At 46.4% G+C, this 27,970-nt stretch overlaps 1 protein-coding gene across 1 annotated transcript in view; it reads left to right on the top strand.

Moving 5' to 3' along the window:
* LOC139770847 (uncharacterized) overlaps nt 1-27,970 on the top strand; it is an 82,141-nt gene that overhangs the window by 5,028 nt on the left and 49,143 nt on the right. The window contains exons 3-5 of the mRNA XM_071703100.1: nt 5,650-6,104; nt 17,309-18,535; nt 24,114-24,259. Of these exons, the coding sequence (XP_071559201.1) occupies nt 5,930-6,104; nt 17,309-18,535; nt 24,114-24,259 (1,548 nt within the window). The 5' untranslated portion in view covers nt 5,650-5,929. The remainder of the gene's footprint in view (nt 1-5,649; nt 6,105-17,308; nt 18,536-24,113; nt 24,260-27,970) is intronic.

Raw genomic sequence — 27,970 nt, 5'->3', positions numbered from 1 at the left:
GCATTTTCACATGAATGAAATTCGCTTTTCTTCTTTTCTACTATCTCGTAAAAATATATCTTTTCCGCGGAAAAGGACGTATAAGAGACGTCGGAAGAGGGAAAAACATTAAATTTCGAATCGTAAGGCATAATTGGAGATTTGCAAATGTAATAGACATACCGACGGTATAAGAGAAATAGAGAGACGTGAAGTTTGGCTAGTATAATTTGGCTACTGTTCTAACTCGAGGATAGAAAAATGCGGAGACGATAATATTAATCCTTTGGTAGCAGCGACGGTAATATTAACCCTTTACGTTCTGTCTTGGATATTTATCTAAATACAAATAGCATGAGAGAAGTTGCGATACATTAACGTATTTATACTTCCAATTTATTTGAATTCCACCTCACCTGTCATAAAACACATACACACCTCGACAAACACTTGATATATCTTTCCTAATTTTACCATGAAGGAATGTTCATAGAAAGACTCTCCCGCACGTCGCGCACTCCAATCGTCATCGCTCGCTATTGAATCCTATTGAAGATATTTGTGATCGTTTCATTATTTTTGAGAAGCGAAGAAGTATACACAAGGTCGACATCTGTTCTACCTACCTACATCTCGAAATTATCGTGAAATTATCCTCGAAATTTTTGCCTGCGCGTCGCAAACCCTTTCGCCCAAGAAAACATCCTTCAAATTTAACTTTTGCCTCGAGCTTTATACGGTTATCCCGTACACGAATGCCAATGTCCCTTCGAGCTTCAAAATTCAAGTTTTTTCCCTTTTCTTTTCGGATCAAGGGGAGTATCGTGTTACTATCTCTCGGCGGTTAGAGTCTCCCGCGTTCTCGATTGTTTCGTTCCCGATCCGTCGGCCGAGCGCGCTGGACAGACCGGCGCGGCCGCGGGCCGATCCGAGCGATCCGAGATCCGCTTTTCGAAGTTGCGCTTGCCAAAGCGACGCGTCTCTCCTCTTATTTCCATGGCCGTGACAGCGCGTGTCACGAGCTGATGATTCCATTCTTCACCTCCCGACTCCCGACGCGTTTCGACGGGCGCGCGAGCGAAACAGTATCCATTTTGGGGTTTCTATCAGGTTATTGCAAACCACGCTTCGTGAGTTCGTGATGAGTCCGATCGGTCCATATGTCACACGTGTTCCAAACATGACACTAAGATCTTGAGACACGGCGACACTTGATCCAGCAAGATTAAGTGTGTGAGCGAATAGTGTGATTTTGTGAAATTTTCGAGCGGGGGGTTAGTTGAGAACCGTCATCCTTTTTTTACGCTGAAATTGTTCAATAATTTGAAACTGGAACGACCAATGCTGTTCTGCATCTTGGAAGCAAAAGAAATAAGATATAATGTGTTATAAAAAAAAAGCATTTGCTTCTTGATCTTGAAGCCACAAGGCCAGATTAGTCGCTCTATTCCGAAAACGTTGAAACGTGCTGACAAAATCGACGGTTTCTATTGTTATTCTACTCTATTCACATTGTGATATAGGTGAAATCGTGTCGTTGCTATCGTCGGTTCCAATTCTTTTCCAGTCTTCGAAACCTCCGTTAATTTCGACGTCGCATGTTGTGTGTGTGTGTGTGTGTGCGTGTGTCGCGTTCGTGTGTATTTTCGATATAACCAACGCTGTCACGACGTTACGCGGACACTTTTGAGGAGATTAACGAATTTCGATAAGATTAGCGATGTGATACGTGATCGAGGAGTTCACGCCGATGGAGTTTCGTCGAGAGTGGACACAGTGATGTAACACTGCAGAGTAGATAAGATCCACTAGATCGGCGCAGTCGGGGTTTAATGAAAGTAAAATTAATTTGTCGGAAACAAAATCAAATCTTGGCGCTAATCGACGAGCGAAATTCTAAAACGCCTGCTTCTCTCGTTTCTGTTAGTTACGCGAAAAATATCGGATGTGATTTGCGGCGTATCAGATAGCCAGATAGCCAGATGGAAAAACGCACGATTTTTTATTAATCGCGATGGAGGGAAGGTTAATTTCTCGCGCGTTTTAATTATTAGCGTTACAATTGAGACGTGTACAATAAATCGCGATATCGCGAGGGAAGTCTATTCGCACTCGAAAACTCGTTAATGTCGATGTACTATTACGATCGATGAGATCATCTTTATCGCAATGAGCAAATGTACATGAATAGTATACGGTTATCAGCTATAATTATTTCTTCGGCGGTTCAACGGACGTGCTCCAATTTGCTCGAACCTGTTCTCGTCACGGTCGCCGTATGTAATATTTACGATATATATATATATATATATATATATATATATAACGACGCCGATCTAGGAAGTAACCGCTTATCGTCTTGTCGTCGTGGTTTACTCGAAGAATCCGAGTATTTTTTTTCAGCCTGTCCTTCGTTTTCACGTACGTCGAGTGTCGTAATCTCTCGCTCGCGGTTAAAGTCTACGATATTTTCGTCTTGGTTATCTAGCCCGGGGTTTTTATCGTGATTGTCAAATCGATGAAAAACCCAACTCACGATCTGTACGAGTGATCGAAAGTGCATATCGGTCAAGAGTTCTGATTATCTAGAGTCGAGCGCCCCTCTTATTAGATTAGACACAATTTCCTTCACGTTCTAATTTTCAGTAGTAATTACGATTGAAAAAGACGAACTGTCAAGAATCTATCAGAATAGCAGAAGGGAAAAAAGAAGCAGGAAATAAGAAATCAGCAAAAAGAAACGAGTTTCCTTATTAGTAAGTTGGTTTTTTTTTTGTTTTGTTTAAGAACGAGTTTCGCGTATTAGTAATCATTTGAAACTGTGAGAATACCCATATATTTCCAGTGGTAAATATTCAAGCATGCTAATGGTTTAAACGACCGCTATAATATGGCCGCGATAAAAATAAAGTACGCGCGGCTCGCGTGATTTATATTGCCAAAAAAATATTATTCCGATCGTGAGATATCTCTGAAAAGTAATCGCTCGTTCGTCTTGCGATCGTGTCGAGCGATACGGTTTGATTGATCTGTTCAAATTTAGTTATATCTATGATCGATCGAGTCCGCGATTATCTTTCCGACGTTTTTGGCGATAACCGCCTAAATTGGGCGACAATTTAGAACGTCATACTTTTCGGTACGCCTAATTAATGAGCTGCTCGATTGGTATATTACTCGCGATGTTAAATGATAATTGAATATATTCATAAGTATCTAGACCAATTAGGAATATAGGGTTGCGTTAACGTTTGTGTTACACGTTGTGACATTGTTACATTATTAGCATAGCTGATAATAGTATCTAACGTATGAAATATATTTGCAGAAATATATGTACGTCGTATATCATATAATACCTACATTAACAATAAACGAAGAATCTCGATAGCTCGACAATCAAAATTAATCGGATATGCGTGTCACATTCCGGGCGGTATCAATCTTATCGATATTTCGTGTGTATCTTATCGCGCATTGTTTTTCGAGTGTTTTATTTGCTCCGGGCAAGAGTGATTTTTAGCGCGCAGCAAAAAGAAAAGAGAAAAGAAATGTAACGTCCGAATTTGTCGAAACAACCACCGCCGTCGCCACCACCGCCATCACCGTTACCGTCACCATCGCGTCGTCGTTCTTTTTGCACGTCGAAAGATTCACTATTTTGCGGCTTCGACTGAAAATGAAACCTGTTAACCGGCGTAACCGGTTTCTCGAGAAGGATATTTTTTTTCCGCCGCGGCCGTAGAGCCGCGAACGCGCACGCGGCGTTTTTAGTTCCTCGCGACAATAAAAATTCACTTCACGCGAGAACTTCACGATCTACCGGAGAGATAGTTATCTAATATTTCCGAAAACGTGTCTCGATAAGAATCCCGTCGCTGCTTTCCGCCTCTCCTCGCGGGGGCCACCCGGGCCACCGTTCTTCTCTCTCGCCGTCCCTTTTCCTCTCCCGCTCCTCTATCTGGATTGGGCGATTAAACCTACCTGTCCCGGTTGCGTCATCGATGACCTTGATCGCCCATAAGCTGATTGATAAATCATTTCGAGTATTTGATCGTCAATCGTTGATACTCAGTTTGTTCGCACTAAAGCGCTGATCAGGACCTAATTACCGTAGATCACGCTGATCGATTATCGAAATTCAACCCGTTACGCTAATTCAACGATCGGGGTAAGTTGGTTTTTTTTTTCGTGCATTTCCTCCGCTTTTATCGAATCCGCGATATCGAACGGAAGGATTTCCATTAAAACTCCTTTCTTACGTAAGCAAGAATCTAGCGGTTTGATCGGAAAGGCTCGAGCATGTAACGCCCATAAATAAATCTGAAATCTGAAAATCGGAAAAGTAACCAGAAAACCCAGAAATAAGTCTGAAAATCTATACATCAGTTTTGATATCTATAAAAATATTTGCATTCTGCTTAATTCTCGGCTTAAATCAAAGCAATAAGATGTCGCTCAAGATATTTGTTTGCTCACATACGTCGTGAAAAGCTCTTGATCTGTTCAGGTATCCATGTTCAGGTATCGTGAGTATCGAGCAAAAGTGAATTTACAGTGAAATAAAAACGTCGTTGGATACAGTGATCTTTTTTTCTACCTCCAGTTGCCATCAGTTACCGAGCTCGATGAAGCAAGAATGGCGCTTCGTTTCGATCGCTCGCGAATCATCTCGCGTCTTTCCCGTTTTCGCGTCCGGTTCGCGGTAGAAAAAGAGAGAAAAAGGGAGAAAGAAGGAGAGAGACGTCTCAAAACAGGCGGCGCATTGTGCAGCTTGTACGCGATGAAAGAATCATTGAAGCGTCTCGTGTTTCGGTATTAATTTACTGCGTGCGTGTCCGCCCTGCGCTCATGACACGCCGTTCTTCCTTTTACGCGACAAGGGCGATATCGGAAAGCCGGTAAGGACGCGCACGTAAACCGGTGCGGCGCGAACGGACGGGCGTAGCTTGTCGTCGTGCACGTTACAAAGTTGTTCATTATCCCGTGCCTACATTCGTGTATCGCGGTTAACACGATCGCGCCCAGAATCCGAGAAAGTCGGGCCGAGCGACGGCTTTATTGAAATGACGTGTCGAGAGATATCGCCGGAGCGTTATCCTCGCGGTGAAATCGGGGGCTATTGATCGATTAATTAATATAGTAATAATTTTCGCGGATTTGACAGTGTCTTATTAAGTCAAGTCTGGCCGCGCGCGCGTATCACCTGCTACTGCGAGTGATATAATTAATTAATGCGCCGCGCGCGCACGTGTCTAGCCACTTAACGTGGTCGTACAAATCGCGGAATTATTTATTGCTAATAAAGTTAGAATTTTCCCACCGTGCGGCGCGGATCGCGTGGATCGCGTTTGACTAAGCACTCCAATTAACTTCGTTCCACATTTGCATATATCTCGTGCATCTTATGGATAATACTCGGTGTTGTAGTAACTGTATATTTTAAATCGATATCAAACGCGCTTCTGATTATTATAATTTACTCCTAAAGGGTGCCTAAAATAATTCCGTATGTTTAGACTTCTTAGATATATCTTTCGGAGTTCACTGATCATCTGACTGAGACATTTTTTTTCGCCACACAATAGAACAATTAACGCGAAACAAAAAATAATCAATTGAGATGAACAAGCAACTGAACTAACCCATGTCGTTCGATGTGTTTCGCAGGACGGAGGCCCCAGGAAGAGGTTTCTTTCGCTCAGCAAATCAGACCAAGATTACCTATGATCCCACTGGGCGTCGCGAGGACGACGGAAAAGGAAGAGAGGCGTTTTTGGCAGTACTCCTAATCTTCTTCTCCGACCTGCCGCCCGTTCTCTCTCTCTCTACATTCCGCTTCTCCGTCCCTCTCTCTCCTCCCTCTTCTCACGACTCCTCCTCCCGCCGTTACTTCACCTGCTCGTTCTTCGACAAGCGATCGCGACGCACCGAGATCTCGTTGGACACGATGGACATGAGCAGCGAGTCGAGCGCTAGGACGTGGTACGAGACGCCTAGGTCGTTGGAGCCGCCTTCGGGGGGCGCCGGCGTGGCTGGAGTGGTCGGCAACGATTACAGGGGTTACTACCCTCATGCCGGACCGACGGCGCATCACCCCGCAGCTGCGGCACACTACGCCCACAGTAAGTACACATGCCGTTCTCTCTCTTTCCTTTAATCGCTTACACCTTCTTCCTATCTCTTTCTTTCTCTTTCCTCTCGCTTTTTTTTTTAATCTTCCCGTTTTTCTCTCTGTTTTTCCTCCCCGAGAAGCTGTCGTCGCGGTTCAACGACCGACTGCTCTCGCCGACATTTCCTTTGAAGACTTAGCGTGGTCGAAATTAAAAGAAGCGAGAGGAGACCCTCGAGAAAGGGTCTTACCTTTTTTTTAGCGGCGGATACCGCGCTGCGCTATTAAGAAGATAATACATATAATCTTCGAGCCACTTTGTAGCGTTATCGATTGAAATCCGCCTCGGTGATTCCGATGCGTGCACGCAGAAGCTCTCTTTAGCAATATAGCTTGTCGCGAAAACTCGCGGCTTCTTTGCTCCTTCGAATGTTGAGTATTACGAAAAAAAAACGACACGGTGTCGAATACACTATAGACTTAGTTGAAGCGAACCCTTTAGCGAATCTATATGATAAAAGCACACCCTGCATGCTGCTGGCTGCTTCTCGCGTGTTTCACGTTGCCGTTAGGTCAACGACCGTTGAACAGTCACCTCTCTGCGGGCACTACTCATTAATTAGAATTTCTATATTTAATTAACGAGGCGTCTCCGAGGCTATCAGCGCCATCGAATGTCTCCCCTGATGCAGCGCCATTTCGCCTCTCCCCCTCCCCTCCTCGCTCCGACTAGATACCTGCCTCGATAATTAAATTTCTACCGCGGCTGATAGGCATGTGACATTGTACCACTGGGAGGCCCGGGAGAGTGACAACCGTAACATGCCATTGGGACAGTTTCTTAGCGCAGTGCTAATCCATCTCGAGCCCCCGAATACAGGCGACAAGGCAAACCCCCCCCCCCCTCGAGATGCTCTTGAATGTGCACTTTCGAGCACACGCGAGTGCGTGTTGTGTACCCACGTGCCACGTCTTTTTTTCACGTGTCGCGTACACTTAACTCCGTTCGCTCGTGGCCTGTAGGTACGTCCTCTTGATTCTCGCCAGGCAAATGACTTTCCATTTCGAACAGCGCAACCCTTGCCACTTCTCCGGCGTGAGTGACAAGACTTCTCTAAGCGAGAGGCAGAAACGCGCGCGCGGCAAAAAGCAAGTACGATTAGCGTGCTACCGGCGTAAAATAAAGAGAGAAGCGTAAACGCAGGAAATGTGTGATTAGTTGTTCGTAAAAAGGAAGTCTTCCTGGGAGATAACGTAACTGGGGGATAAAGCAACAACACTTGACAGTTATGTACCAGGGGGGAAGGTAAAAAATATGATTAAATATGGAAAATTTTTTTTGGATTGAGTAAATATGGAAAAAGGAATAGATGAGGTACAGTGAGAGGAAACTGCGAACGCGATCTCGAGAGAGATTATATTAGCAACTTTAGAAATTGAAAAACCATGTTTTTTGCAACAATTTTATTTGGTATTTATTTTATGTAATAATTGTTTAATGAACTGTAGTGACAGAAATTGTCGGTAATAAAACGAAAGTTAGTAACGCCTTCTCCTGCAAATGACCAACTATTTTAATTCAGTTTCAATTTTTGTTCTTTGGTTTAGCATGCACATAAAATTTGTTTTAAATTACATATCGTCAGTTTTATCTTGAATATGCTGCTAATGCGTAAAGCGAATGCGAAATTTTCTATTTCTCCGTATATAATTTAGTCAATAATGAACAAATCGCTCCTCTCTGTTTTTAACTCTATGCTTTTAAGAAATTCCACGCGAGAAAAGATTTCACGGCGTCACGCAAAGAGAAAAAGAGAATCGTTTCGAGGAGAGGCGCGCTAGGCCGATGGTGTGTACACTCTAGATGTACGTAATCTCGATAGCTCCTTCGGTTCCTCGCCGTTAGCCAAGCATGAAAAAGCACAGCGTAGGTAGAGAAATATAGGTGTAAGATAGAGGACATAAGAATGAGAAGAGAAGAAGAAGACAAAGGAGAAAAAGAAAAGAAAAGAAGACGAAGAAGGACGAGACTAGCGTTTCATTTCGAGTCTCTTCGACGCGCCGAGGAAAATCCAAAACAAGAGGAAGGAAGGAAAAAGAGAGAACGTCAGGAGAGGGACAAGACGGAGGACAAATGACGGACGAGATGAGAGAAACGAGAGGGAAGGCAAAAGGCCAAAAAGTGCGTGAGGGACCGAGGAAGAAACACGATAGGGCCGGGCCAGATCTTGAGGCCCTGGAAGGCGATATCCCTGATTCGTGCCGACGTGCATGGATCATACTCGACTCTCTGTTAGCTCGTGGCCCCCAAAAAACGGCGCCCCTAATCAGAATCAAATCTGCTGTCCGATTGTACGTCGAGACGACGCGGCGGAAAAAGCGCGGAATTTCTTGCGACTTCTGGCCGCTCTTGCCGGGGCACATCCGTGCGTCGGCGCGATTTCTTCTTCCGCCGACAGAAGTCCGCCGTTTCACTCGGCGGACGGTCGGTTGCCTTTGATTTTCATCGCTCGAGATACGACCGCGTCGGAAAATCCGAGCCTCGCTCGAGCGCGTCACGAGTTTTGACAGCCGCTGATGAGTAGGGCGGAAAAATGTCGACAGCTAATGAACGTCCATCTTTCGAAGTACTTATGATCTTAATTACCATGGCGACGTTACGACAAGTTAATCCGAAAGTGGTGGTTTAACTTATAAGTGTATGAAAACTATGTGAGTCTGCCTTTTCATAAATAAAACTACCGACAGTGTCTACAAGTAAAACTAATGCATGCAGTAGAACTGCGTAGTCAGAATTATTTAACTTAGGAACTCTAACAAAACTAAATCACACTATATTCGCGCGAGACGCTTTCACGCACACTTGACGCCGAAGCCGAGATATTTCCCTCCGACGATTCCCGACGGAGCCACATTCAGCGAGAGAGAGAGAGAGAGATAGATAGACGGAGAAGAGAGCAGGGAAGAGAGGGAGGAAGAGATGGGACAACGAGAAGTGATGCTAAAGAAGGAAAAAAAATAAATAAACAAGATAGGCGGACGCGCACGGAGAGCGGGATGCATAATACACAGTGGTTGCGGCACAGACAGGAAGGAAGCGCAGCCAACCGCGAAGCCCGCGGGGTCTGAGAGAGGTGCATACGTAATTGCGGGGCCACGCGGGAGGCTCTCTTTTCTCTCTCTCTATCTCTTTTGTAAGTTAGGTCTTGTCCCTTCCTCGCCATGCTCCTCTCCCTTCTCCGCCGTGCGCGATCCCGTACCCTCGTCGTCGTCGTCGACGATGACGATGACGACGACGAAGGAGAAGAGGATCCGGTGTTGTTCGCCGGGCCGGAGAGCGGCACGGCGAAACGCGGCCGGCCGACCGACGGCGGCGTCGTCGTTCGCGCGCGTTGCTCCGGTGTGCAAAATGTGTGCAACCGCGGCACACACCGACCGACCGGCGCCATCTTGCGCAAATGCACACGCCAGCTGAAGGCGGAGCTTCTCCCGAAGGGCCTCTCCGTCGCTCTCTCCCGTCGTTTCTCTATCGCTATCTCTTTCTTCCTCTCTTCCCCGCTCGGTCTCTCTCTCTCTCTCTCTCTCTCTCTCTCTCTCTCTCTCTCTCTCTCTCTCTCTCTCTCTCTCTCTCTCTCTCTCTCTCTCGCTCTCTCTCTCTCTCTTTCTCTTTCTCTCTGTCTAGTTCATCGTAGCAGATGCAGCTTCACCGCGATCAATCTTCCTCCTCGTCGCCGCGTTTGGTTCCCTCCGTAGTCTCCTCTCACCTCCGACACAGACATAGTGTGATTCCTCCGCTCTCTGCGGTAGCTCCGCAACCCGGACGAAGAGGTATATCGTCCGCCTCCGTTGCCTCCGCGCTTCGGGAATTTAGGGTAGATTTTAAGACCGATTCTACCAACGCCGCGATTAAATCTCGCCGGTGTTTAAACGAAATTCCTTCTCCGGACCGTAATACCGTAGATAATAAGCGAGAAACGGTATTCGGAAAAATCGTATCTTGTTCCATAAAAATAGCAAAGAGTTGCTCGCGACTACCGGCGGTCGATCTTTGACTTCGACATGGAACTCTTCGTGAAAAGGGAATTCAATTTCGTGGAATGAATTTCTACTTACATTCTCTTAAGCCGTATATTTTTCGCCTGAGTACACTTACCCCGATCGCCTTTTTGCGATCGAGAGGGAAAGAAAAAGAGAGAAAGAGAGAGAGAAATGCTTGATCGGACGGGTGGATACGGGGTGAAATTGCATGTTATTACGCGAAAGCTGCTGGGAGGGGAGAGGGGTGCCTGACATGAAATGAGACGTTATTTTCCACGGGAATTTCGTGCACGTACCGGGATTATATTATAAGACGCGCGCGCGAGAGCTCCCGCAGCAACGGGGCGGCTCCTTAACCCGTGGGATACTTTCGGGGCATTCCGGGGCTTAACTGGCCCTCGGCAAACTGCGCCGGTCCTCCCCGCGCGCCACGGATCGCCTAACGAAAGTCATTCGCGCGAGAATCGTTAACTAGTTATTCCGCGCGGAGATTGCGTGCGTCTCGCCGTCGTTGTTGCGGGCGATAATTGGTGGCCCCTCGCTAACCGCGAGAATAATGACGCGCGAGAGCGAGTTTCCATCGGAGGATCTCTCTTTCGACGGAAAATGGAATTCAGCGGAGCGGCTCCTCGTCCTTGTCGACGCTCGCGATAACAATGCTTATCGCACACCGAGCGTGCGCGCGCGCGCACTCACGGTTAACGAGACTGCCACGTAAAAATAACGCGTTTACGCGCGGTCGGCGGCGGATGTTTTTCAACCGAGGTGATATTTTAAGCATATCATTTCTTATTCAACGACACTAATTGGAGCTTCGCTCGTCGAGCAGTTTCACGTATTTAAAAAATTTATGATCTGATTCGGATTCGTTGATGCTTATTTTCACCCTGTTTCATGTTTGTTATTTATTTATTTCCTTATTTAATGATAATAAATTAAAGCACTACGTTATTCGATCGATGCTTTAAGGAAGTCATGATGGTGCAAACATCTCGACGCAAATCGTCCACTATAAAGTATATTTTCCGGAGAGAATCCTTTTCGTAGGATGTTAATGAACTGCCGCTTCACAGTTTACAGATCCGCGCGTTGCGAAAATAAGTCGTATAATTCTCTAAGTAAATAATTAATTACTATTTCATGGTAATGAAGCAGGTGTTCGCTCGGAAATTCCCTTCCTCGCCTAGAAACGCTCGAGATACGCCCGGTAATTTTCAACGGGATCACTCCGGGATATTTCTTCATTAATAAGATCAACGCGGTAACGACCCTGGTCGCGCCTGAAGCTCGCTGCATCTCGATCCCGCGTCTCTTTTGAACCCGACGGCGGGTCCGGGACGGGGCGTACACGACGTCGAAGGCAAATGGCCGGGAAATAAAGCGCGCTTCCTGATACGATACGGGCGAGTCGTCCTTTCAGAAGAACCTGCCGGCGCTTTGAATCCTTTTGACTCTTTGAGATCGCCTCTTCCTCTCTGTCTCCTCGCTCTCGCTTTGTCCCGTGTCTCGCACAAAAGCGAAGTGTGAGTGTCCGCGCGCACGCTCTTTCGGGCGTGGTTAATTATTTGGAGTACTCGCTTTTGTGTATGATACGTACGGGCGAAACAGAGATCTCGCGCAGTGTCCATTCGCGAAATAAATACAGATATTTGCGAGGACGTAGTTCTGCGCCGGCGTGTAGCGAACGCGACCGCGCGCGCATTTGCAAATTATTCGTTATCTGGCGAGTAGAAGCTTCGCGGCAGGTTTTTTTTTTTTTAATGGAAATACTCCCCTCAGCTCGGAATATATTTCGCTAAAGCCGATGGAAAGAAATGCAGGGGACAATAATGATAAGCGGACTACGTTACTTTATCTACGCCTATTTACTTCGTTTTGGGGAATAATCATGATACTGATATTTTGCTGTTATGTGTAGATAAAAATAGCTACTGGAGATAAGTGTATACGAAATAGCTAGTAAAAATAAATAGGCGAAATGAAGTAGAACTAAAAATAAATCGACGAGAAATTCAATGACCGATTTACTCATCGGATCCTATATTTGACAATGGAGTAAAAGATATCAAATACATTAACGAGCAAACAATTGCATAATATTTCATATTTCCGACAACGTTATTACGCTTCGCGCAGAGTAAATGTTTCCGCTTTTATATTACTATATTATTAATGATATCTTTCATCTTAATACACGTCATAAGATATAAATCAAACTGAATTTCATAAATCAAACTGCAAAGAAAGGAAAAGGACAAAAAAATCGATTAGTAGAGTATATTCGACACTCCAAAAAACGTGTCGTCACGTTGTTTTTCCCGCTGAATTTGTTTCACTCGTCGGAAAATGCTTTCGCGGCTTTCACTCCGCCGCGCCGCTTTGATCTTTGTCCGCGACCGGAGTAATATAAATGTAAATCGGCGCGATTGAATTGCGTATTGGTTACGTAATAGCCGCCAGTTTCCGTGCGGCGGTTTTTCATGGCGCAAAAAAATGGGGGGAAGGAGAAAAAAAACTAACGCGCTCGACAATGTTCCTCAGGTGCGCCATGAACCCGATTTATTTCCGGTTTGTCGCTAGCTCCGGCGCTCCGGCGCTCCGACGCTATCGATTATCATATTAATTTATTACGGAATGTCGTCTGTTCGCTCGGCGAAGTAACACGAGATCGCGGCCGTGCATATACTTACTCGCCGAACGCGTGGGTGCGGACGCGGGCGCTCCTGAATCATCTCTGCGCGCTCGACTGCGGGCGATCGAGTAAGCGATTAATCGAACCGATCTTGATCGCGCTTCTTAGGCGTGGACCGTCTCTGACGTTATCGCGCGTATCGCTTGCCCCGTGACGAGCGAATTTAAAATACGCTGAAGTAAGAGAGACGGAGCTCAAAGCCGAAACGATCGGCCCGATCGCTCGGAGCGACCTTATTAAATCCGAGCGATGGGATTACACAAATTTGCGTGGCCCGTGGCGCGACCCGTTCTTTTTTTGTGGACAAAAAAGTTTACAAATATCGCCGGCAATTTTACGACGAGCGGATGCACGTTGCGACGTCCTGTATTAGCGAGGGGAAAAAAAAATACAAACGTGTATTATATATAGTCAAAGGATCGAGTACGTTATCTGCAGTCGTGTCGATCTCGTTCGCGCGATATAACAGTGACCATATCCATGGATTTTTCATGAATATTCATGATGCGCCGAACGGCGTGATACCGTGCAAAATCCTCCGGTTATTATCTAGGAATCAGCCGATCGGATAATATCGCGAGGAGCGAAGCGATATCTGGAATTTAACGATGCGGCTAACGGCGGAGCAGAGCAGAAAATGTGTTTTCTAAGCGGATTTACCTGTCCCGAAACCTCGAAAGTGATTTGTGATTTCCCATTCTCTTCAGCCTGCCGATTGACTTAATTGTGAGTTGAAATTTGATGTATGAGAATAGGATAGATTGCCGAGAAAATCGATATCGTTAGCATAATGTCATCATTAATATACGGCAAGCTGTATTCGGTGTACGTGGGCATCCGTGGGCCTCTTTTCGGATCTGTCATTTTTTTGGCCCGATCGACGGGCAATCCTGCCTTAATAGTGCAAAGACGAATTCGCGATTGAGAAAGAGAGCGGCGGAATATTGAACGGGGCCCCCGTTCCCCAACGGAGCGCCTTGGAACACTCGAAAAACTTCCAGATATGTAGCGCAATAATAATACGGCTCGTCCGCGTCCTCCTTTTTCCTTCTATTCCGACAAGACGAACGTTATTGCCACACGCTGCCAAGTTTTCGATCTCGCGCTGAACAGCGTGATCATCGTAGGGCGATTTATGGAGAGCGATTATTGCGCGTGCGAAAACTGGCGGCTGTGTTCATAAAAGCGGAGCCACAAGAGTGAATGGAAACGTTATTCTGGATGATCCGACTCCCGTAGAGCGAGCAAATCATATTCGTCGAAAATGCATAGCTGCCGCTTATAGCAAGCGTGATTTATAACATGCGTTGCTTGAGTCGGTGATCTTTTAACGTGGCTACGTTCCTTTTTCGCGCTTGTATCTTCGAGATACTTAAACGATACCAAATGTTATTGCTCTCAATAACTTTATTAGACAATCAGTCGGACGTTTAACAGCGATAGTGATGCGATCACGTTTATTGTCCTTGAGCGTTAGATCTTGGAGCTGAAGCGGGCCCTTCGACATTCGCTAGAATGTCGGGAATGCGCGAGGTGAAGAGACATTCGAACAGCTGACCGCTCATCCGACAGCCATATTGCGCGGACGCGTTCCACGACCGATTGGCGGCCGCAGATAGAATTGCAAGAGTGACATAAATATTGCCGAGATAACCGCGCGAGAGTTATGTCAGCGAGTCAGGGCGGGACAAAGACGACATGGGCGAAGGTATAACGGAAAGGAAACGGAAGAGTCGCTTCGTGCCGCGGGGGAGAGCCAGCCGGCAAAAAGCCCCGTGAAATCCCCGTAAAAACGGAGTCGCGACGACGAGGGTCGAGGAGCAGGAGGGGGATTGGAAAGAGCGATAAATATCGCTCAGCATGGAAGTTTTTATTGCGTTGAGAGTGCGAAGTGTTCTTCTCTGTCTGCGCATTTCTCGCCGCTACCGTCTTTATCTTCGACTCCGATCTTGCTCGTCGTTGCGATAAGACTGATTCTGACACGAAACGACTGACTTCGACATTCGGTCATTCCGTCAGTGTATATTTTGTCTAATTGCTATTGCAACCTGTAATAATGCCGGGTGTCTCTCGAATAATTGGAGGAAATAGAATCGCATTGGGGCGCGTCTTGTCGTTATAAAAAATAACGAATGGGTATTGCATAACGTTATAGCGGGATGAATATCAAGGTGTAATGAAATAGTCGAGGATTCGAAAGCGTAGCTACACGTAGAGCTTGTTTACTTTTCATTGCGGCTGCGCCGCGATGCAGCGGATCCAATTACAGACAGGCCATCGTTGGCTCCGATTAATTACAGAGCCGCAGCTGCTCATCTCGCCGCTCGCTGTATTCGTAATATTGTGTTTCGCGCTTCTCTAAATTTAGACAGCGTCTTTTCGCAGATTGGCCGCCGCCATTTGCAACCGCGCGATACACGCCAACGAGCGTTTCGCTTATATCTCGTCAGATTTGTCTCCACGCTTGAAATAACGAATTTGCAATTGTATTAAAAATCATAGAATTTATATTCGCGCACGTCGCGAGTACATTTGCGGAAGAAAAAGTGCGAATTTTGGGGAAATTTTGGGAAACTTTTTCCCCGACGTTTGCGCGAAGTGCGAGATTCTCGTAACGCGGACGTGAGAGTTCGAGGGGCTCAAAATTAATGTCCATAATTCGAGAGACGGTCAGAAGGCCCGGGGAGGGAGACAAGACGAAGCGCGGTTTGGCAAAACATCATCTTGTTATCAGCGTATGTCGTGAAGATGGTGGAGCGGGCGTTGTTAGCAAGAACCACTCGATATATCGATCGGCCACTTGGGCCAAGTAAGCAGGTTTGCATGCGTTGCATGCACGTTCTGGTATTCGCTGGCAACAATGTGCATCCGCAAATTTGCACGGATATTAAGAACGCTGCACTTTCCTGACTGACGGCGAAAGATGGGGATCGGTTAATTAGTCGTCGTCGTCGTCGTCGTCGTCGTCGTCGTTGTTGTCGTAAGATAATAACCGAGGCTAATTAATTTGATGCGTTATGAGCTCTCGGTACCGTCGTTAATGACAGAGGTGACCGTATCGTCGCAGGATGGCCGTAATTGCCCATTCATTTTTGTCCCACAAATATAACTCTAATTTTAGACATCGTAACCACGCCACGCCAGCTTTTTTGACTGTTAATTATCTTCGCATTAAAGAGATATAACTGTTTTTACAGCATTGTGCATTGTATTTATATCAGCGCACGAGAGTCATTCATTAACAATACTTCAATATTTTAAACGAAAAAATTAGTTTTTATCTAAAACATGTTTTAGACGCGCTCCGATGTGATTTTACATACTTCAACGATCCGCGTGTCGAGAAACGGAAAATGCGAGTCTAAAGCAAAGCCAGCCATTATCGGGAATAAAAAAAAAGTTACCCGCGATATCGCAAATCATTACGCTCTCGCGCGACTTCCACATGCGACACGCGCTCTAATTCGGACTCGGAGCGCAATTAGCGTCAGGCGAACAGCGCCATTTCTCGGTCCGACATTTACATAGCGCGCTTTCTTGTCGATAAGCACGATAAAACGGACGAGCGCGAGTCGTCTAGCCGGTGGGCACACATAACGCGCGATCTCTCGTCGGCGACGTCGGCGTGGCATCACGCCGGCGGATGACACGCTCCTGGTGTCGTATAACGAAATTAAGATTGCTAATAAAGAATTAATATTATGCGTGGGTAATCCGCGCGCGCAGGTTCAGCGCTTTATCGTGTACAAAGCGATTTGCGAGTGGCTTCAAACTCGATCGAAGAGTGATACACGTCCGTTCGCCTATATGGACAAAGGGAAGAAGGGCCATAATACCCCATGTCGAACGAGTGGGCATCGCACTTAATTAAGACGTCTGCCGCAATTAGGCAGCCTTTACGATCGGCATAAAATCTGATCATTCTGAGCACGCACGAATCAGGTTCTTCCTTCTCGCGACGGCAAGACGGTCGTTGCTACGACGGCATCTGATGTACTCCACGTGGGCTACCATTTTCAGATAAAGCGATTCTCGAACGAAGCGCGATCGACTCTCGTACACGAACGAGTCGCGAGACACCTGCTCGAGCTCTTCATCGTACGGCAGAGTTCTTAAAAAATATTTATGGCAGCACGCAGCGGCAATGAAACTTGCTTTAATAGCTGGAGCGATCAATGCTTTAAACGCGGGATGCTTAAGCCCCTTGCACAATAGGCGATAGCGACAGCGACTATCGCCTATTGTGCAAGGGGCTTTATATACTTTCGTTGCTTTTATTTTAAGAACAAAAAAATCACATTGTGAAATATACTGTTCGTCGGCATCGTAACGTGTAACGATTTCGCCAGGGATATAAGGATATGATTAGTGATGAGAATTTATTTATTTAATTAGATATCAAACGTATTGATACAGACAATTTATTCACATTTGCGTATGCATTACGCTATTCCGTCTAACGTTCCACGTTCCGTTTTGCTTTTCAGCAAGGATGTCGAGCAGCGGCGTGTCGAGCGGTCCAGTGAGCCAGGTCTGCCGGCCACACTTCCACAGCTCGGTTCTCCACCCGTGGCTGTCCGGCAGCAGCGCGGACACTTCGAAGACACCTTGGGGATTCCCGACGACGGCAACTACGGGCGGGTCGGTGAACGACGAGAAGCCGCAGAGTCCTCTGGGATCCTCGCTGCCGCCCACCAGTGGAAGTTTGTCGAGTCACGGTGGCGGCGGCCACCATCTCTTCTCCTTCCCGCCGACACCGCCCAAGGACGCTACGCCCGACAGCATAACCGCCAGCACGACATCCAGCACGAACAATAACAACTCCACGAGCGCCAATAATAATAATAGCGGTAATCCTCTTTCCGGGTTGGGCGGCGGTACCACCAGCGAGTACCAAGCGGCGGTCGCTCACGCGGCGGTAATGGGCGCGTTCATGCACCATCAGGACACGCTGGGCGCATCGGGCGCCAGCTCGTGCGACATCAAGCCGACGGTGATGCTCGGCCACCATCATGGAGCGCCCTCGCCGCCGCATCAGCAACACAACGGTTCCAACAACGGCAGCAATGGTCCCGCCGGCACGAACGGCTCGTCCGCCGGCCAGGTGAAGCAGCGAGAAGGTAATAACCAATCTGGCAATGTGACGGGCAGCCAACAGGCGAGTGCCACGCAACAGCAGCAACAACAGCAACAGGACGCGTATCAGAGCAACAACGGGGTGCCGGCCGGCGGCGGAGGTGGTGGCGGTGGTGGTGGCGGCGGCGGCAGCGGTGGCGGCAGTGGCAATGGCGGCGGCGCGGCCTCGCCCTGTAGAGACAGTTACGCGGCCGCGGCCGCGGCCGCCGTCGCGGCGGCGACCAACAGCCACCATGCCACTTCCGGCTCGCAGTACGATCCGGCCGCGAGCGCGTACAATATGTACCAGCACCTGCAGTATCCCACCCACCATCACCATCATCATCATCACGGCGCCACCTCGTCGTCTACCGCGTCGTCCCACAATCCGCACAACGGCAGTACAGCCGCGGTCGCCGGTATTTTCGGTCATCATGCCGGCGGTGCCGGCGCCGGTAACGCAACCGGCGGCCTACCCGGCGGCGCCGACTCGAAGCTGCTAGTCGGTCACGCGGCCGCGCACGGAAACACACCGGGCTCGCCCTCCGCGCAGCAACAGCAGCAGCAAAAGCCGAGGAACAAGTCGAGGACGTCCGCCGGTAAGCGGCACGCGCCTATCACGGTTCCTTCTGTTTTTTCTTTCATTTCTCTTTTTTCGATTATCTTTCTTTTCATTTCGGAATTTGTCTTCAATTTCGAGTATTTGGTTTGTTCTTTTCTTTGCTTACATTATCATTTACGGGAAAAATGTTCTAGAAAATCTTAGATGATTGGATAAAAGTTCTTTTAAGCCCTGAAGTCTTCGGAATTAGTTTGATAAGTAAAATCTTTTTTATTTAAAAAAATTAAAAATTTTAATTATTTTATATTGAGTTGTTCCATAATTTAAAGACCTTGAAGCTTTAAGGCACGTTCTGAATGAGACTGATAAATAACATTTTTCCCGTATGAAATGTTGGGATTTTTTTTCTTGAATTATTTATCAGTTACTTTGCGTAATTATTTGCTTCGGCATCTTTAGTTCCGCTTCTTTGCACCGGCGTCGATTGTTGGAATTAAAAATATTAATACGTAAATTTCAGTTAGTCTTTGTGCGCATTTTATTTTATCTCACTTTTTTAATACTATATTGCATTATTGAAGAATCTGACTTACAATATTTTGTGCAATTTATATAAGCTCAACGTAATCGACGCCAATGTGTTTTTTCTTCCTGGTTTTATAATATTACTTTTTCTTACGTTAAACTTGTTAATTTTCAATTTCATTTAACTTTAAAGATATTCTCCGTTCACTTTCTTAGAAATTATTTTTATCTCGCTTGTATTCTTCTTCGCTCGACATCCATTCGATATATTTTTCGAAAGCATTTCGAGTATTGGCTGGATACGTAAAAGAGCAAGAGAAGAAACAGACGGGATATATTTATCAATTTTGTTTTATTATTATTATTCGTCTTTGTTTCTTTTTTTTTTAGTTTAACCGTGAGCTTTCGGTGGCGGTCGTCTTACGCTTAAAGTTCGTTCAGAACACGTTCTTTCCACCCGTTTCTCTCGTTTTTTGAACGAGCTGTGTCACAATAGAAAGAAAGCGAAAGAGAGAGGGAGGCACTGATTGTGATTTTTTGTATTTTGCCTCACTGATGTGTTTTTTGCGTGGCACCCACTCGAGAGAGCGAGCGCGAAGCACCACACCCGATTTACGAGATGACACACGATATATGTATCTATATATCCCTATCTATATAAATACGCATACTGATTTTCCCCCTCACACTCACACACACACATCGTACACAATTCACACGGACACACATACCATGCGCAAAGACAAAATATGCGAAGAAGCACAGGTTCTTTTTTCGATGTGGTGTGGCTAGCGCTGCATTTTTGTTTTTGTCACGGCAAAGCTCCCTCTCAAAGAGTCCACGGAGACCATTTTTCGGTGGCGTACCCTCTCGGCAGATATATTTTTTTCTCTCGTCGCGCGAGCACACGCGACTGGGTCGCATTCGTCGCGGAGATTCGCGGACAATTACAGATCACAATTATTATCCGTAAAGTACGATCGCGACGAGAGTGTACAGAGTTCTCGAGCGATTGACGAACTTTTGAGAAATTATGCGTACTCTCGGTAGCGTCCGTAATGTCGTGTCGTCGTCGAAGTGGATGAAGCCGAGGAGGAAGGAGGAAAGGAGAAGGGGGAAACGAGAAACGGTTGAAAAATGCCGGATACGCTGATTGCGGTAATAATAGCCGGTCGCTCTCCAGCGTGGCGGCGGCGGCGGCGGCGGCGGCGGTGGCGGCGTGGTAAAAATCCCAATTCCGGGAACAATGGCCCCCGGCTTCGCGCCATGGAAGCCCGTTAATTGAATCGACTTACGACACACACCAGCTAGCCGCGCGCGGAACCTCTCGATGACGAAGAAGAAGAAGAAGCCAGACGGGGCATCGCGGCAAGCGGTGACGGCAGCGACGGCACCCGCGGCACCGGCGGTTCATTTAGCGACGCCTACCGCAATCGCCGAGAAAATCGCCTGTGAGAAGGCCACGAAAAATGGCTCCCGTAACGTGCAGCGTCAGCCGAGGTGACGCTTGAGAGGTGTCGATTGAGCAATACCTCGCGGCACGAAAAGCACAGACGGTATAGACACGGGGATTGGCAAACATCCTTCGCGCGCGATGGGAAGGAGGTGAGAATGAGGTGGAACGATGGATACTCGAGATTCCCTCTCCGCACGGACGAGTGAAACGAGGAACGACTTCGATCGTTCAGAGATATGTAATTAAAGCGATAGGCAGGGAAAGCGGCGAATGACAATCGATAATAAATCGCGCAGTAAACAATTATAATAATAATACATTATGGATAAATAGATAACTTGTTGGTATGTATATTAATATGAACTACGGGCGAACATTTTCATTCGGTTTTAAATAATCAAAAATACATCGCAGTATCTTACACAGTAAAAAATTTTGTGTCAATGGAAGTCCACTCTCAATTTTGTGTTAAAATAACTCATTCATCGTGTTATTTTTGACATTTAGAAATGTTATAAATGTCGATATAACATTTCTAAATGTCAAAAATAACACGATGAATGAGTTATTTTAACACAAAATTGAGAGTGGACTTCCATTGACACAAAATTTTTTACTGTGTATATAACACCGATAAATAAATTAGAAGCCATTAGCGTGTTCGCGCTTACAATTAAACAAAGTAAATAAGAGGACCGAGTCGACGACCAGAAAGTCATCGAGGAGCAGAAGCTTTGCAGAAAGTCCTGTTAGGTTCGGAAGGATCGCGGAATTACGGTCGCGTAGGTAATTAGCAGAGAAAGAAAGGACAATACGTGGAAGGGAGATAGCCGTGGGCCAGCGCAAAATTCGTGACGGAACGCCGCTTCTTTCGTACTGAATCATAACTCGACCGTTGACGGCAGAAGTGGCACGGGACAAGAGGTGGTTTCCTTCCTCCACTTCGCCGATTTTCTTCGCGCGCCAACGACCAGCGGTGCTTAGGCTATAACTAGGCCCTGAATAGCCCTCGCTCGTATGTTTCTGTATCAACAATAGGTTGCCCGCGACGATAAACGTGGAACACTTACGAGGGAATTTTCTGAAACTTTTTATCAGCACACGCTACTTGATATACATAATAAAAAAAAATAAAGAAAAATACAATGGCGTGTATTTGGATACGCAAGAATAAGGAGCGTTTCCAAATTTTGCAGCAGAACTTCGCCACGATACGATATACCCGTTTTATCAAGCATTTCGTGTTGTAATCCGGAAAGCTTCGAGAAAGTTGAAACGGAAGCGGAGGGTCTAACGAGCGCTTCGTTGCATGCCTGGCATTAAGGTCGGAGGTGATGTCGAAAATGGGAGCGATACCAGTCCCTTTGGAGTGAAACCGGCCATTTCAGCGTCACCTTCTGACACGAGGACTATATTTCGAGTACGACGCAAACGAGCGTCACCTCGATGTTTCGTGGCTGATACCCATCGTCTGCGTCGGTGTCAGAAACCGTCCGCCTGTTCGTTCCATCCATTACGAACCGATCGATAGCCAGAGAGGCATCGGTCAGAAGAAAACACGCGCAGTCGGAAATTATTATCGGCGATATAAATCCCGAGAAGCGGTGAACGACCATTCTATTAAGCCAACAAAATCCATCGATAATAAATATAAATTGCGAAAAATTTATCCCGCAAAAGGATGAAACTGCTGTTCTCGAATAAAGCAAGGATGTCAATTAGAAAGTAATACAGTACTAGAGAGAAGATCAGGATTTAATCAGCAATCACCGAAGCGTCATCGAAATCAAATCGGAAAGCAGTGAGGGGATCAAGATTGAGCGTGTTTATGCCGCTCTGTTATTGTCGGCATGAAAGAGCATATAGCAATCGGCGATCGACGGTAGTCGTGGGTGCTTCTTATCACCCCAGAATCTGCGGATTGGTAAGACCCAAATCGAATTAAAACGCCGCGGAGGAGTGACTCGGGCGGGTCTCCTTCCAGTTAGTTCCGAGATCGATCTGGGCGACCGAAACGACAATTAGGCGAGCATTAAACGTAGCGTCTCTCACGCTAGAATCCAGGATGCTACGCGATCCTTGATTGCGCGTCGTACGCGTGGACGAAAAGACTGACGTTCGACTGCTCGGTTACAGATTCATCTAAGTACGTGGTGGATTCGGCAAACGAGCCGCTCGCGTGTCGGCAATTACATGCGACCTACGTTACGTGTGCTAGAATTATTCCACCGCCGTCAAATTTCGCGTTAAATTGAGGTCGAGTCATTAATCAGCGACGCGCGTTCAATCGATATCGCCATCATCGGCACGACATCTTTTCGGAATTATGATATGATTTTCAATTGTTACACCCTTTATATAAAACTGAATATATCTCGCAAGATAAATTACACCCCCACAAATTTTTTTTTTCAACAATAATCAAAACGTACACTAGCAATAGATGTCAACGACCAGAATCGATCTAATCGCAGGGTAGTAGTCGGAGGGTGGTTTTTACGAGTATCGTTAAGATCGTTCAACAGCCACTGAACGGAACCCAATTTACCTTTACTTCGAATCGCGCTCAATCGTATGATCGCGTAACAATTCGACAATTCGGTCTCTCGTACGTCAAACCCGAGGGACCCGACGACGCAATTTAATAGCAATAATTTTCAGTAGCGGCCGATAAACTCGGCTATATCTCCGCGGAGGACGCAGCTCGGAGGACGATTCGTGAAACGCGCATTTCGGGAGAAGTGATCCTTATCTTTCCACGATCCTTCTTCTCTCCCGTCCAAAGTCGCGCGTTGCGAAAGATCCCAAATTTATTTTCCGCCGCTAATCCCGCGGGAAAAAGCGCTCTATTAATTATTGTTGGATTAACGTTGATCCTTAGAAACGTTTAGAAAATAAATTTGGCAATCTTCGAGCAACACCGTTTTCCATACCGTCCGGTCATAGACCGGGAGAAACGAACGATCGCGAATGAATCCCTATCCTTCGTCCCCCTCATACTCGCTTCTTTCTCTCGCAGTGTCCTTGGGACTAACCAACCGCACTAACGTAAGTTCGATCCGTGAATCCTATAAACGCCCATGGTCTTAAAGAGACTCTGCTTTTGCTCTGGTAATCGCTTGATATTGGTATGTCTGCAACTCTGCATGCGAATTCTTTCTCACGAGTCACCTGACTGTTCCGTAAATCTCTCTGTAAACGCACGTTGATTCACCGAAGTTAAATATAGATATTATTACGTTAAATTAATGTCGTTATTTATCGCGCAATGCATTTCGATGTAGTGTGTAACTTGAAGGGCCAATGCTAGTGGAAGAAAATGCCATTTCGCGGAATTATTGAAAATAATACAAAAAATAAATGGAGAAATATAGGGGTGGCATTTTCGCATAAAAATTCTCAAAGGTATATATGAGAGATTGAGAAAACGATGAGTGCCCCTTCGCGCGATCAACGTGCTTCCGTGTTCGCGTGGGAAACGTTGGAATCGAGTTCTCGAAGAGAAGTTCTCGAGCTGTGTTCCCACTTTGACAAATACGATCTCGCGTTTCGCACGCGAACACGGGCGAGTGCAATATTGCTGTGCGATTATGAGCTGCGCCGAATTAATATGGTTTTCGTTCCGTCGGGGTAGAGGGTCGCGAGTGCGTGAATTGCGGCGCCACATCGACACCCCTTTGGAGACGAGACGGCACTGGCCACTACCTCTGCAACGCCTGCGGGCTTTATTACAAGATGAACGGACAGAATCGACCCCTCATCAAGCCGAAACGACGCCTGGTAAGTACCTAAGCTGCGTTAGTTTCTCGAACGAGCGACCGTACGATTATTTCCGTCAAGCTTGACGGCAGAAACGATTAATCCGACACAAAGATAAAAATGGACGGCAATTTGATTTTTTACGCTCGACATCGATTGCTTCTGATTAATAGGCATTCATATGCTCATGTTAATTTACATATCTGTTTTATTATGATGATATTAAGTAGAAAATTATGTAAAATGAAAATTATGTAAAATTGAAAAATGGCGTGGAAATGCATAGTGCTTTGCGCGATAAACTCGTGATACATTTAACGATTGAACTTTGTATATTGATATCTCAATCTCGAAAAAAGTCCTACCGACTGTCTACACCTTATTCGCAAAAGTGCGTCCTTGATCGCTTCCTTCGTGCAAACGAGACACACATACTTAATTAGCACGCACGTACGTATAGCGGAGAGAACGAAGTTATGCGTTTCTCGCGGTGTGTAGATATAGTAATCAGAATGCAAGATAAAACAAGGCCAAGTTAATTTCCTGTACCCGCTGATTAATATACGCTCCGCTCCTCTCCACCGTGATTAGCAGCTCCGTATCGCAGAGCGCGCCCGATGATGGCGGATCGAATGATTTTCGTGTGGAGGATCGCCGCGCCACTGTGGTGTCGGAGAACGCGCGATATATTCCTCCGTTAACGAGAACATCTTGAAACACCTTAGTCATGTCGGAAGCGCGAGACCTCGCGATCTAATCAATTTCAAATTGACCGTTTCAAACGGAAGCGATACGTTCGGCCGAGTAAATTTTCCCCCTGCGCGCGGTATTTTACACGTGCGATTTTTACGCGCGACAAAGAAGGCCAAGTCGAGTTCCGCGAGATAGAAATCTTTCAGGTCCGTACTAAATAGCGCGTTTTCAAAAACTGCTTATCGTAGGCTCGAACACATTTCCGTACACGGAAAAAAAAGATTAGCTACTATAGCTAAATTAAGTCGTAATATATGGATAACTAACATTTTTTGCAGCGAGAACAAAAGGTTTTGCTACTATTGCTAAACTTTAGCTCTCGCTGCAAAAAATATAGCTCTTGCTGCAAAAAAATTAGTTATCCATATTTTACGACTTAATTTAGCTAAATTTTTTTCCGTGTAGAAAACGAGTGTAAACCTTTAAAATTTTAAATGTTAAAAATGAATACATTAATTATATGTTTACTGTGACTCGCGCTAATCATAGTTTCGTATTATCTGTGTTTAAAAGAGAATTAGATGCACGGTTTTCACATCGTGCACGTTTTCAATCGTGGCGCGTTATAAGCAGCGGCGAATTCTGTACGTATCGGGTCGCCACCGTTCGATCGATATCACGGAACGGTAGCCGGAGGTTTCGTGCGATCGGCTCGTAGAATTCGTGTGAACTCGATCTATTTTTGGCGACTCGGCTAGCACCTATGTAGATGGAGCAGCCTCGTCCGAAGTACCGATGCGGAAACTCGATACCACCGGCTCCGCTTCCTCTTCCATCGTTCGGACTCTCCTCCCAACTGCGATTCGACCTGACTAAACACTCACGAAAATTCGCGGAATCGATCACGAAACGTCTGTTTTATGGTTTTACACTTTCCGTCTCTCTAATCACGTATTACCGAATCGAATTCTCTCTCTCTCTTTTTTTTTTATTCGTACAGCGCATGGTTGAATCGTTCGCGATAGTGCAAGGTTAACATTTTTCAACGCGCGATGCGTGATTTTACAACCGTAATTTTTAAATATTGATACAAAAGCACGTTCGACAAAAATGTTCTTAGAACATTCGCAGAATGTGTGCGTGTCAATGTCAGTTGAGCGATCAAAAATATCACGACGGTTGAGCACGCAATCTCCGTGAAAAAGAAAGATTGTTAGGCCAATTAGACGTCCACAGATGTTGCCCGCGGTACACTTTCACGTACGAGTGTCAACCCTCCCGTTTCTCAGATCGCGAAGATCGCGGCTCGCAGCGCGCGCTCCAAAGCGAAGGCGCGCCTCGTCGAGAGCGGCGTACGATTCGAGATGCAACGAACGAGCCGGCATACCTCCGATGCAGAAGCGCGCATTGACGTTTCACTATCCCTCTCGTTATCGCACTTTCTCCCTGGTGCGCGATAGAGCAAGGCTGATGGATTCAAAAGTTTTTCACCGGCCGGCGGTCGGTCGTCTCGCGAGTAATTATATGCCGCACGCCATGCGTTCGTTAATTGACGAAGTTTTACAAACAGCATCGCCGCCGCCTCGCAACACCGTGTAATTTTCCGTTGCTATTTCTTTTCATTTTGTTGCTCGCTTAACGCATCGCGATCACACTCGTGAAACGCGCGGAGCTCGTTGCGATTTCGCTCGATCGAACTGCGCAAAACCTTGCGCAATTTCTCGGAGAAAAGTCGCTTCAAGGAATATTCGACGCATAATTTATTGCAAATCTCTGATTACATGTATATGTGATAATTATTCGACTATCGAGAGATATTTAAGGAAAAAAACAGGAAGATTGGAATTTGTCGAAGAATCAATCATTAACATGTCAGAGAGTGGAACATTCTACATACAACCCAAATACACACTCTGGTGTATATAATTCATTTGCTGTCGCCGTTTAAACAAAGGCAATCGTTTCGCGAGTTCGCCATGACGACCCGTACAAATATTCCGACGCGATGATGAACCGACACGCCCACCCATCATTCATCCGCGTGCACGCGCACCGCGGTGGTGGTGCGTTGTGCGTGCGTGACGTGCCCGCATAAAAACGCGGCCGGCCGGTCGATAAAATATGTATCGATTTAAAGCAGTGGGCGTACGCACGTGCGTGCGACACTTTCGGCGTTTTCCGTAATTTTCCCCGTCGCGAGAGCTCCAGACACCCTTTTTCCACTCCCGGACTAGCTAACTCACCGCGCGCGCGCGCGCCACTTACTTGTCCATGTTTACTTCCGGATTAAAAATTCATGCTGCCACTCGGCCGAAATTCATCCCCGATTGCCGGTTGTCCCGGCGAAATGACGGCCGATCGTTCGCGATTGATCGACCCCGTTCGGTAAACGATGCCGCGTACAATAATAGCGGAGCATTCCGTGCGAGGGGAAAAAACGTTACGAAAGTGTCCATTTATTATTCAACGATTAGTACCTACGTATGAAAATATAGCGATAAATTACGTTAGCTTCATTTACCGTAGAAGGAGCGACAAAATTTGACACCTTGTTTCGTAGAGGGATCGAATTCTCACAGCGAAAAATCAGTTCTCTTTATGTATAAAGCGAGATTTATACATAATGTATAAAACTTGGTTTATTTCCAAAAAGTACGATTGATAACGGTGTCGGATCTAACTGCTCGCGTTTCGAGTATCCAAGTATCCCGGCTGAAAAAAAAGGGGAACGCGCGCGCAAAGGCATATGCCTCTATCGCAATATGTTTCATTTTTAGCGTGCGTCCGACCGTCGACCGGTTTGAATCCATCACAGATGTGTCGCCGAAAAACGGAGCGCAGATACGATCTGGGAAACAAAAGGCGGCCACCAGGTATAACGCACGCGGGTGTGCACGCGGCCCACCACCCCGTATATAATAAAGTCGTGGCATATATTGCCCACCGCTCGTGTCCTCTTCCTCCTTTGTGCGTATTGAGCTACACGGAAATTCCGCACACGCACACGCATACGTACGCATACGTACGCACGCACACGCG

The sequence above is a fragment of the Temnothorax nylanderi genome, unplaced genomic scaffold (assembly GCF_030848795.1).
Source record: "Temnothorax nylanderi isolate EJ_2023f unplaced genomic scaffold, tnyl_v1.0 TNYL_tig0033_pilon, whole genome shotgun sequence".
Classification (NCBI taxonomy): domain Eukaryota; kingdom Metazoa; phylum Arthropoda; class Insecta; order Hymenoptera; family Formicidae; genus Temnothorax; species Temnothorax nylanderi.
The sequence above is the reverse complement of the archived record's forward strand: the minus strand, read 5'-3'. Positions and strand labels throughout refer to the sequence as shown.